Source organism: Cherax quadricarinatus, chromosome 13 (assembly GCF_038502225.1).
Source record: "Cherax quadricarinatus isolate ZL_2023a chromosome 13, ASM3850222v1, whole genome shotgun sequence".
Classification (NCBI taxonomy): domain Eukaryota; kingdom Metazoa; phylum Arthropoda; class Malacostraca; order Decapoda; family Parastacidae; genus Cherax; species Cherax quadricarinatus.
In genome coordinates this window covers 18,835,051-18,848,664 of record NC_091304.1, presented here as the reverse complement: position 1 = coordinate 18,848,664, position 13,614 = coordinate 18,835,051, and the positions used below count along the sequence as shown (strand labels likewise).

Sequence of the window (13,614 nt, the reverse complement as noted above, 5' to 3'; positions counted from 1 at the left end):
TGCATGCTCTCTGCCAATCCCTAGGTACCTTACCTTATTCCATACATTTATTAAACAAAAGCATCAACCACTCCAAAACTATATCCCCACATGCCTTTAACATTTGTATCTTTATTATATCAATCCCAGTTGCTTTACATCTTTCACTGTACCCACTGCCTCACACACCTGTCTCACACTCATAAATGGTTCTTCCTCACTCCTACACGATGTTATTCCTCCTTGCCCTATACAAGAAATCACAGATTTCTTATCTTCATCAATATTTAACAATTTCTCAAAATATTCCCTCCATCTTCCCGATACCTCCAACTCTCCACTTAACTTCACACACACACACACACACACACACACACACACACACACACACACACAAAATATACATATGTATATATATAATTTATATATATATATATATATATATATATATAAATATATATATATATATATATATATATATATATATATATATATATATATATATATATATATATATATATATATATATATATATATACACACGCACACAAAACAACCATGGGGGAGTAGAATGATAGCTGATAGAACTGAATGACAGAACTGGAAAAGATTCTAATGCTCTATTTATTCATGTGAGAGATTTTAACCATCCAACTGATTTTCAAAAGACTGAGGAAGTTGTATCAAGCAAGTCCATGGTCGACAGGAATATAACTGAATCATGTTTCATAAAAACAGTTTTGAAAATATGAACATTTCCTTTGATTTATATAAATTAGATTCGTTTATAATTAATAAAATTTGGGAAGAATTTAATAATACATTAAACAAATAATAAATCTTAATTCTTGGGTAGAGTACGAGGGTTGGGCAAATATTCTGTCAGTGGTATGGACTGCGAAGGACCTGCCGTATGGGCCAACAAGCCTGCTGCAGTGTTCCTCCTTTCTTATGAATCGGGTGTCGTCACGCGTCAGGTGTTTCTTGGTTGTGGGATGTGATGGTGAAGTGTAGTCTTGACCCTTTACATGCCTTCCTTTGATATATTGTTTTAATAGTTTCTTGATAATGTGAGAAGTCACGAATTTCACTATTCTTTCACAGTGGCTGTTTTGAATATTCTGATATCACCCATTTACTGTGATCTTATTGCATTCATATATATATATATATATATATATATATATATATATATATATATATATATATATATATATATATATATATATATATATATAGACACACACACACCTTTGCCTATTCGGCAAGGGTGTTTTCTGCCCAATAAACAGAATGATTTTTTTTGCCATAAGTCTGTGAAAATAAAGCTGAAAAAAAATGATACAAATATATATAATTTACTTAAAGTAATACTTGATAAATTTAACATAACCTATTATATACATAACAGAATTTAGGAGAAAAAAAATTTGTTAGGTTATATTAAGGTTTCTAAATTAATTTTGGTCCAAAAACAATAATTTTTATATTATCAATGAAAAAAATATCTCATTCTGCAATTTTTTTTTGTGGGGGGGGGGGAGTATAATTTTTAAGGAAGTTCGACCTATTGGGCAAGTGAAGCCATGTGAGGTGCACAGGATATTTGCTCTATTATGTCATATAAAAATATCGCATTTTTATTAAAGCAAGGTGCTTCTCTTCATCCACTGTTTGATACCAGTAGTCGAGGAAGTGAAAGGCAGAGCGAAAGCCTTCTGCTTTTCTATTCTTACCTTATCTGTCTTGATAGTTGATTAACCTGTTAGAAACTAGTTTCATTTTTCTCAGCAGAGCCCTCAAAAAGAGACCATATGCTCTCCGTTTTTTTTCTTTCTCTCTCTCATTACTATTTCCTCTACCATAATATACTGTAATATACAACAAACCGACAGCGTCGCAACGCAAGTTTTAAAAGTTAGACGAACATGGGGACAGTTCGTTGTGTGACGAGATGTCTAGAAGCTTTGGTGCAAGAAAAGCGAGTCGAGACAGGTGGGGTGAGACAAGTGAGGTGAGGAAGATGGGGAGAGAAATAAGGAGAATGACACACATGACGGGAGGGAAGATGAAGTAAGTATACACTAGGACCATCAAGTTCACTCGTTAAGCAGCTGTGGATCTCAGGAGCAATGATTACCTCGCCTTCACAGGTTAATTCACACACCACTAGTTGGCTGCAGCCCAGCACCCGTGAACTAATCATCTAAATAACACACACGTGTGCGTAAATTTTCCTTACAAAAATTTCAACAGCAACGGCAAGCAAAGTAAGGCAGGTGGGGCACGACAAGCGAAGTATAGCAAGTGAGGCGTGGCAAGCTATAATACGGCAAATGAGTTGTGACAGATGCTGAGTGAAATGGACCCATAGGGCCTTACGGAGCCTGAAGAATGGGAGATAATTAGGTTTAATCCAAGGAGAGGAAGCTCCAGTTCTTTGAATCAAAAGCCCTTTGTCAGGATCACGGTACCACCCGCCTCCTTTAAGGGGCTGACCTACCACAACCAGTGCCAGATGACCCCCCGTCCTCTAGAAAACCCAACACCTTCCCCGTCCCTCTCATACCAATCTCAGGTGGAGGTTATCTCGCCTCCACCTCCAACACCACATCTTCCTAATGAAATGGGAAGACAACAAACTCCTTTTCATCTCCCCCTCTACCACCCACGTAGATTCCACCGCCATTCCCCCTTCCAGTCATACCATCCTCCCTCCCTCCTTTCCAGTTTCTGTCTGTCTTTCTCTCTCTCTCTTCTAATAATTGTTGCCCGAGCGGCTAGTTTATGCAGTTTGATTACAGTGGTTATATTGGGTCTTTATCAAACGCCGCTGGGTCATCAGACTCCGATGTTATGCACGACTAAAGCTGGTGCATGGTAAACTGCCATTAACCTTACATGTTATGTTAATTCTAACATTAGCACCATAAGTAGGATCATATCCTACTACAGTTCAGAGAACTTTAGAGTTTGGCGTTGCATTGCTGATCTAGTTTCTGAACAGCAACTAAGGGTGCACAGGGAGATAGCAAGATATATAAATGACGTGACGTAGTCAACAGGCTTGTTAACCTTAAATGTAAATGGACGAATTTAACAGATATCAATTTGTTTATTAAATGCTTTGTTATTAATTTTTACATAAATTATATACAAAAAAATAAATAAATCGCAACTACAGCATTTATAATTTATAATGGTTTACAACTCATTTTGAGTTTTGGCGTGCTCAAAAATAGTCAACGTAACTACTGTAATTACAGCGTTCCTGGGAATATCTGGTAAAAAAATTGATCTGAACACTGATTCATACATTAAACAACGCATGACTTAATACGGTACAATGATGAATGACATGATGCAGTTCTTTAGTTTGTAGCCCTGAAACAACGAAGCAGATTCTGTTAGAGAAACAACTGAGTATGGAGTGCAACAGCTGAACTCAGTATCTCTATTTTAGTTCCATCAAAACAATACGACTTTTCTACTAACCATATGAAATGCATTTTTAAAGTAGGAAATATCTTGCATTTGTGTCATTTGTCTCTATACAAAGACAATTTGCAACATTTCTTGCACAGTTTTATCAAGAAAGAATATAATGATAATGGTTGTCATTTTGTGTGTGTGGAAAAGTGTTGAGCGCCATCCTTTCAAAGGTTTTCCTCAAGCAACTGGTCGGCTATATGGAACGAAAAGTATCATGTTGCTAAGGTTCCCATATCGATACAAAACTGGTAGTCTATGAAGGTGAGTAACCCACACGATAACTCTTATAATTCTAACAGATGATAACCAAGTACACGTTTTATTCTATTGGTATCGTAGACGATATTATTCCCAGGGGCACGAGCCTTGTCCCTTGTAAAGACGCTGTACCTACCCACCCTTGCCTTCTCCCCCTCCTTGTGCTTCACTCCTTCCCACCGTGTTGCCAGTGTTACCTCCTGGTGGGAGAGAGAGGGAGGAGAGCCACATAACTGCCAGGCCACCAGTATTTACGGGCGCTCGCTACTGTGACCCGCCCAATGGAACACACCTCCAGGCGGCCTCCACGACTTTGGCCGAGGATCGTGATGGTAGAGTCGGTTCACTTGTGATCGTGTTTCTTCACTAGTGGTCGTGTTCCTTCACTAGTGGTCGTGTTCCTTCACTAGTGGTCGTGTTCCTTCACCTGTGATTTGAGTCCCCATGATGCCTTGCTAACACATGTGCTGTAAAATATTATTTACAGCACATTTGGATCAAGTAAAATCATTATAAACCGGGTTAACGAGAGAAATTATTTGCAAATATTTATCTACATCTGGCGGCGGACTCCGATTTATGAAATTAAATCTCCGCCTAGGAAGAGTCAGCCAGGGGGCCGAGTTTATAGTTGTGAAACTGTTGCTGACATGTATATATATATATATATATATATATATATATATATATATATATATATATAGTTAAACTACCACTTGTTCGTGGTTGCAGTAATATGTAGACTGCTTGTGAAGGCTGGTATATCATACGGAGTAGAATGAAGTTAGTTCTGATCTTACCGCAGCCACGTATATCCTCGCATCATGAAACATGCCCAGTATACCTGGAGAGGGTTTCGGGGGTCAACGCCCCCGCGGCTCGGTCTGTGACCAGGCCTAGTGCTACTAGGTACATGATGTTTGTAGGATCGTTGATGCAGTACTTTGAATGTCGTGAGTTTTGACTCGCTTCCCAAGAGGCGGGCTAAAACAACACGGGCTCGATCCTTACTAGCCACAGTTTGTTACTGCTAAAATACCACTTGCTAGTGGTTGCATTAATATATTCCACTGATTTTGGTGTAAAAGTTTTTGTTTTGCCATCAAAACTAATTTAGAAACCTCACCTAATCTAAGTGATTGGATGGTGTGTGGAATGAAAGAAATTCGAGAGAGTGAAGACTTAATATGTCCGACGGGCTGTAGTTTGTCCTCTTATGTAGGTAAGTCAGGAGAGGGAAGAAACCGAGGCAGGAGACTAACTGACTGGAGGGAAACTAAAAGGGACAGGAGGTGGGGGATGAAATGCAACCTTTAGGATGCATAAGATACTATGTATCCTGTTTGAATTAGTTCTTCTAGCAGAATCTATATGTACTTCCGAGTGGTATCGAAGTCTGCCTTCCAGCCCTGCTTTCTTCACTCACTCCTTTCTCTTCTTTGTTTAACCCTTAAACTGTCCAAGCAGATCTACGTTCACATGTGTAGTGCTCCAAAAGTAGATCTACGTTTTTTTTTCCCATATTTTCAAATATAACAAAAAAAAGTAGATCAAAGTTTTTTTACACGTTTTCAAATGTAAAAAAATAAATAAAAAAAGATCTACTTTTTTTTTTACATACTTTCAAATGTTGAAAAAACGTAGATCTACGTTTGGACAGTTTAAGGGTTATTAAACAAGGCTGGAGCTGACATTGCCAATGATGTGTCAGCTACTGCTTTTATGGCATTATATTCACGCACAGGATGAGTCGAGCTGCCCAATAAACTCACTCCTCGGAGTAAGATTTAAAAAAAAAAAGTGCGTGCTTTCTCTCGGTCCACTGCATGATTATACTCACTTTCACTTTGCTTTCAATTCTTTTCGTGCATTCAAATCGTTCCTGCTGTCCCTCAATTCACTTCCTCTTCAATTTACTCCATGCTTTCTTTCGATAAACTTTAACTGCTCTCAATTAACTTCCTGCTTTCTCTAACTTCATACCCTGCTTTATCTCTATCTTTTCATTATTCTCCCTACTTTCTCTCACTTTGTTCCCTTGTATACCCCGCTCCTCTCTCTGATTATTTCACTCTTCGATTAACGCCAACTAATACATCCCACATTATACAACCAGCTAACCACATAATTCATAATTCTATTTAGTTATTAGCTAAACTTTATCTTTGCGTCATGGTCGATCTCTCTCACAAGGGCTGTCATGTAGGTGTTTGTCTCTCTCCCTAACTAGGGTGATATTAAGCAGTACACACATAATTAAGGATTTTTTGGGAAGAATAGTACATAAAATATGTAAAACTCGAATAATTTAATATATTTTCGCCACAAATAAGATGCAAGCGTGAAGCAACAGCAGCCTGTTTATCTGGAGTTTATCTGGAGAGAGTTCCGGGGGTCAACGCCCCCGCGGCCCGGTCTGTGACCAGGCCTCCTTAGGTCAGTGTCCCAGGATGCGACCCACACCAGTCGACTAATACCCAGGTACCCATTTTACTGATGGGGAACATAGACAACAGGTGGAAAGAAACACGTCCAATGTTTCTACTCTGGCTGGGAATCGAACCCAGGCCCTCACCGTGTGAAGCGAGAGCGTTAACCACCAGGCCACCAGAGCCCTCTGGCCCTGTTTACCTGGAGAGAGTTTCGGGGGTCAACGCCCCCGCGGCCCGGTCTGTGACCAGGCCTCCTGTCACAGTTTGCCCACGGGCATAAATGAAGGTATAAAAACAGTGCAGAACAAGCCTAAATTTTTGCTACATCTTAATTTATGATCTGCTACATGACTTGATAAAGCTCATTTATGGGAAAAAAAAAGTGTATTTATGCCTAATTGTCGACTTGCTGTCCCAGTCATTAAGAACTTGATGACGATATTTGTATCACTATACAGACAACCTTTACTATTAATTTACTCAATCCTCTTTAACTTTTGCGTAGTTGACAAGCGGGCCTCGACACTCCATGATGTTGGAACCAGGTGTTAGTCCCAAGAGAAGACAACGGAGCATCACCTTCAAACATGTCTACCTAAACCTGCCTCTCCATACGCCTCGGGTGGAAAAGAGGGAGATAGAGGAGAAGACAGAGGAACGAAGGAGGGTATAAGAAGGTGTATGGGGGTAAATGAGAGCGGAAATAAATGAGGAAGAGCATGAGAAAGAGGCATGTTGACAGCGAGACAAGAAGAAAAAGGGAAATGGAAGTAAAGAAAAAATGCAGAAGAATAGGCAGGGGAAGGGGGGAGTCTGAAAGGAGGGAACTGCCAGGATGAGGAGGGGGATTACATATAGGGAAGGTTAGGGATTGGAATGAAGAGCTTAAATAAAGGGGAGGTATGAGGGGATTAAACGAAGAAGGGAGAAGCCCTGAAGGAGGTAGGAAATTGCTTCTGTAGGTTATTAGCTTTGTTTTATTAAAGTTGCAAGGGGCGTAACAAGAAGCAAGAACAAACGAACAGACGAACATTGCGCGTGAACACAAAACTCTCTCTTGGCAAATAAATCCAGTGACTACGCTACAGTGCACAGTCAAAAGAGGTCCACTGGGATATAAGGAAGGAAACACAAGCAGTCTGTGTCATACCAGGTAAGAGGTCATAAGAATTAATGCCTGTGAGTGTAGCGGCTACACAGTGCACAGATGACGGGCGGTTGAGGGTCTTGTAGAGCATCAGCTACAATGAATGATGATATGACTGAAGTTTTCTCCTTCAATAATGACATTTTCTAAGTAACGGTGCAATAAGCCGACGCACTTGCAGGGAAGGTGAGGTTGGAAGTAAGGACCAAGTCACAGGCCACTCCTGGGGAACTTGTGGGGATTTTCTCCTAGGAGGTGAAAGAATTGAGTGCATTCCATCTACACTTCCCCAGTCATGCGTGAACAATACTCAATCTACTGGCGGATGTGACTTTTGTACGAGGGAGTACATGAGAGGAGGGATGGTAGGAGTATGTAAAAACTTATATGAGTCTATATCCATATTAAATCTTGACTTGACCTTGAATCTGGATGCATCACACTTCCGCATGTAGCTGTAATAGTTGTGATATTTTGAGAACACTTTGTGTAGATCACTGAGCGCTCACAGCAGTAAACATATACAACGCGGACATTAAAAACAAAGATAAAATTAACAGGGTGGACAGAAGCATAATGGGTCACGATAGACGGACCATATTGGAAATCTGAATACACAAGTGAACCGAGAACCTACTAAAAAACTACCAGGCAAATCTACGGTACGTAAACAATTTACTAGAGCTTTATTTCCACTGTGGGCTGTGGTTCGTACATCAGTTTGCGTGTGGCCAGCAGTAACAACCTGGTTGATCAGACCCTGATCCACCACGAGGCCTCGTCTCAGACCGAGCCTCGGGGGCGTTGACCCCTGAAACCATCTCCAGGTATACTCCAGAAAACAGATACACTGCAATACATATTTTACCATTATTTTCATTACACTTTCCACCAGGGTTCAAAATTATTGAACGCCTCGTCTTTTCATCAAGTTACTTTCCTACTTAAGTCTTACTCGAATGCTATTCTTAAAAAAAAAAAAGGAAAATATTCTGTCTTCTCAACGATTCTCATATTTAAAAAGAAATGATGACTGCTTCTTAGTTTGAAGATAATCCTCACACACGTTCTCTTACCGACTGAACTTAATACATTACATAACTTTCTCCTTTCCATTTTTTTTATGGATACAGTCCCGAGCGCTGGCAAACTGTCTCACTCACACTGCAGGTCCCCAGCCAGGACATGTTGCACATTCACCATCCCCACCACCATAACTACAACTATCACCACTATTACTACCCTAGCGTTCCTGCTACTACCATTATCACGTTAATAATCAACATTTCTGTCAGCTATAATCACCATAGTCATTATCAACCTGTCGACCATCACTATAACTATAACAACCACTGCCGTAACAATCACCACCATGACCCCAACCATAGTATTTGTACCATTGCTATAACTACCACCAGAGCAACCACAGATATAACCAAACCATACCACGGGTGGGTTTAGAACCCGCGATCAGTCTCTCTCTCTGGAGTTTTGAGATTCTCTGATCGCGGGTTCTAACCCCACCCGTGGTACGGTTTGTTTGCAATCGTGTCATTACGATTTCGTGAGCCATGAGAGACATAATCGCCGCCACGGCAACAACAACCATCCCCATACACACCATCACCACCTAGATCACCACCATCAAAACTAACACCAGCGCCGCCGCCTCTTCATTATCATCTACACTCTTCACCTACCGCGGCACAAGGGGATCGCGTGCACTCACACAGGCGCAAGATTACGTGTGTGTGTGGGATTAGTGCGAGGAGGGAAGTTTTACTATAGGGGGGTTGGGAAAGAGGGAGAGGTCTTGAGGAAGGAGGGCGATGAGGGTGAAAAAGGAATAAGAGAAGGGAAAACAGGAAAGCGGGAGAGGAAGGAGGAAGGAGAGACTGGAAAAGGATGAAGGAGAGTTAGGAAGAGGATAGAAAGGAGAGAGAAAGGGAAGGTAGAGGAGGAAACAGAAAGGAGGGGAAAATACAGGATGAGAAACAAAAGGAAGGAAGTAAGAGAGACAATGGAGGGAAGGTGTGAGACGAAGGAGAAAAGAGGTTAGGTAGTGTAGCTAACAGAGTTGCCTCAGCTGCTGAATCAGCAATTAAATATTGAGCCTCTTTGACTAAGCACAACCTCTCCCTCTCCAGCATTTATCGCTTATTTTTCATCTTAAGTCTTCGTTACAATAATTTACACTCGCCCCTTGCACAAGTATTATATTCCACTATCTCCATCCTACCCTTTCACTCACATTAATTCTAATGTCCACTAACATCACTTCCCTCAGCTTGTCTACTAATTAGCTTAATTCCCCTCTGAATTCGCATTACTGTACTTTCTTCTTCTTCCTCTTCTTTCAATTCATTTATTAGCTTTACTTATCACTCATTACGTTTCCCTCTCTTAAAATAACCATTTGTACTTTATTTATTTAAAACAATTATTACTTCCAATTTACCTTTCTGGGTGAATTTTATATTAATAATATTTAGTTTGCTACCCATCCTAATGTTCCTATTAACTTACACAAATAACCCGCACATAAAAGAGAGAAGCTTACGACGACGTTTCGGTCCGACTTGGACCGAAGTTGGACCGAAACGTCGTCGTAAGCCTCTCTCTTTTATGTGCGGGTTATTTGTGTATCGTTCCAGTCACGGTATTGTGCCTTTTTTTCTTATTCCTATTAACTTCCCTTCACATACCCTTTCCTACCCTTTCTTTCACCTTCTCCTCTAACTTCTCCATGTCGGTTTCCTTCCCTCCTTCCGCCTTCTTCCACCCCGTTTCCTCCGACTTATCCTATCACTCCTTCTTCCACCCCTGTTTCTCACTCTTGGTAAAGTGATCTTCCAGCTATGTGTTCTAATAGCACTTACGTTATCAAACTTGACAATGTTTGCACTGGAAAGACGCATATGTGTTTTACTAAAATTTCATGCTACTCATTTATAAAAGTGTCAACTTTGCATCCATAAATGACGCTATTGGTATCAACTTGAAAATATCCTAGCTAACAATTATATTTAAAGATACCCTAATATATTGTTGAAGACATCCTTTTCTTGTAGTTTTTAGATTAAAAAAATCGAAAATATCTCGAAATTATAAAAAATCAAAACAGGAAAATAATATAGGTTTGTGAATTCTGTTGTATATTGGTTTGTAGAACTATCTGCAACATGAAACAAATCAAATACCTCTATAAATAGGTAGGATACTGAACGTCTTTGGCAAGACCCACCATCCCTGGGAGAGTCTTTGGTAAGAGCCACCGTTCAGTGGGCAGAGAGCAACATGGCGTTAAATGGTGGTAAGTTCCAACTGCTTAGGTATGGAAATAATGAAGAACTCAAAAGGAACACTGTATACAAAACTCAAGAGGATCATCAAATAGAACGAAAGCAACACGTGAAAGACTCGGGAATAACTATGTCAGCTGATCTTTCTTTCAAAGAACATAAGACAAAGGTCACGATAACCAGGAGAATGACGGGGTGGGTATTGAGAACCTTCAAAACAAGGAATATAATATCAAAGGCGACATTTTTCAAATAGCTAGTGCTCCCCCATTTGGAATATTGCTCACTGTTAACGGCCCCGTTCAAGGTATGAGAAATATCAGAGCTTGAACAAATACAGAGATTGTTTACGGCCCGTATAGAGCCAGTAGAGCATTTAAATTAGTGGGAGTGCCTTAAAGTCTAGAATATGTACTCACTGGAGCGGAAGAGAGAGATACATGATAATATATACCTGGAAGGTACTCGTCCCAAATCTGAACACTGACATCATAACGTACTGGAGCGAGAGATATGGAAGGAAGTGCAAGATAAATCCAATGAAGAGTGGGCACAATAAGGGAACACTGTATCAACATTCGTGGCCCCAGATTATTCAACATCTTACCAGAGGATATCAGGAACACAGCTGGAACAAGTGTAGACGTCTTCAAGAGAAAACTGGACAAGCATCTTCACCAGGTGCCAGATCATCCAGGCTGTGATGGATATGTTGGGCGGCGGGCCTCCAGCAGCATCAACCTGATTGACCAGGCTAACACCAGACGAGCCTGGCCCATGGCCGGGCTCCGGGAATAGAAAGAATCTCGAAACTCATCAAAGGTAAAGGAGTCTTTGGCAAGAGCCACCATTCCTGGGAGTCTGGCAAGAGCCACCGTTCCTGGGTGTCTTGGAAGCACTGAGAGTGCTATCAGTGTGGCCACTTCACTCCTCTACACAGTCGAGTTACCAGTGATTACCTTTCAGAGATAATTAATGCTATGTAAAAAAAAAATAAAAATAATACCAATACAATTTTTGCCTACCTCAGTGTATTCATGACGTCACAACTGTACATCATAGTGACAATTTAACAGACGAAATATTACACACTGCTATCAGTAGTTTGCAAATATTTTTCAGTTTTCGAATAATTTTCAAAAACATTCAAGCTATCTCTATATAAAGTCCCATTTGCACTAATAGTCTTAGTCTTTCCTCCTCTCTACTGCCTCCTCCTGATCTGTTCTTTTTCCTTTTTTCTTATTTATTGACCCATTCTGTTGTAACATTTCGAAACTCTCATTCATAATAGAGAACAAAAAGGAACAATACCGTGACTGGTACAATACATAACCCGCACACAGGAGAGAGGAGCTTACGATTACGATTCGGTCCGTCTTGGACCATTTACAAAGTCACAGTGTGACTTATTTGTGTAATGTCTTATTCCTCCTGATTTTCGTACACATTCGCACAATATGCTTTTCTTCTATCAAAAGAGAACCCACTATCAGAAAACAGAAAAGCGTTGCAGAGATGTATACAATATGTTTCGGTCTCTATCAGCGACTTTCTTCAGGTCTACTGAAGAGGCAGTCAAGGAAATCTAGCCTCAGGCCGGGCTACGTGGAAAATAAACCCTTAAAAAGGGTCCCATGTATGTTATTGGTATCACATCTGAGACCATTCCATTACCTCTTGTAATATAATAATCACTAATGTATTCTTAATTAATGCAAACCTATATCCAAGAGGTACTCTTTCTTTCAAGTGTCGAGATATGTGATGGAAAGAATGACGTGAGGAACGTCTGTGTCTATGTGAAAATTATTAAGTTTTTACTATTGTTCACTTACCTTTATCCATATCAATGAAGAAAAAACAGTCCCACGTCTTTATCGTCCTCGTTTTTCCCTTCCCCAAGTTCTACCTCTGCCCACAGTTCATTTTCAGGGTTCATCTGTCCCATTTCTTACAACTTACCCCCTAACCTTTTCTAATCTGCCTTCCTTCTTTCCCCTAGTACTTATGTAACCGTACCTTGAGATGCATGGATGGTCCTCGAGCCTGGGGGTCTCGCCTGGCAGGTCCCAGCTTGTCCACCTCCAGCTCCACCAGGTCGGTGTTGGACTCTGCCTCACTCATCCACGAGGCAAACTTGTCCAGCGCTTTGTCAAAGTTGTGCAGCGAGTTCATGGCTGAGTGCAGCTCCTTGCCTCGGGCGATGATGCTGGAGCAGGGAGAGAAGTCACCATAAATACCACCAACCTTTATCTCCTGTATTAGTTTCAACCATGTCTACCCACTTACTTTTTTATGATGTATTCTAGCTCCTCTTCTGTTTTCTAAGTATATAAGAATAAGAATCAAAGTTTAATTACTGACATTTGGAATTTTATGTAACAAAAACAAGTAGCATTCACATTTCCTGTTAGAGAAGGCAAGACCAATGCGCACGCAGGCTGGGTTCGCTCTCACAGACTGACATTATTAGTAGTGACTGGACACAAAGTTTATTTGCTTTACTTCACACGCACAAGACTTCCATTGACCTGTGGGCTATCACAACACATCCCATTCTTGATTTCTACATTATAGGATACTTGCTTGATGGCCGAGGCAATTTCAATATAGGGTGTGGGACGAGACACTAGACAAAATCTTCAAATTTTGAAACAGTGAAGAATCAAAAAATCATCATTAGGACTAGGGAAAGAGAGCACAATTTTTCATCACCCACTGTACGTACGATAGAAACCACAACTTGTATGCAGCTAGAAAAGAGTGAAATAAATTGCCTGTGTCACAGCCAAGACGTAACATTAATTAGTTCAAAATTTATAATGAGAAATTTCTAATTAATGAAGATGCAGATAACATGTATTGAGGGAAGTCAATGTGTAGTTACGAACCTTTCACATTCGTAGAATGGTTGGTTAATTGGGATTAAAATTTCCTTTTATTCCTATATGCCCATGTTTGGGATTTATGTATTTTCGATTGGTGGTAAACGGTAACATGC

General features: G+C 40.3%; 1 protein-coding gene across 10 annotated transcripts in view; it reads right to left on the bottom strand.

Moving 5' to 3' along the window:
- LOC128688508 (utrophin) overlaps positions 1–13,614 on the bottom strand; it is a gene marked incomplete at its 5' end in the record, with an annotated part of 1,206,544 nt that overhangs the window by 240,749 nt on the left and 952,181 nt on the right. For all 10 annotated transcript variants that reach the window (XM_070084560.1, XM_070084566.1, XM_070084565.1 and 7 more), the window contains 1 exon segment: positions 12,633–12,822. In XM_070084560.1, the coding sequence (XP_069940661.1) occupies positions 12,633–12,822 (190 nt within the window).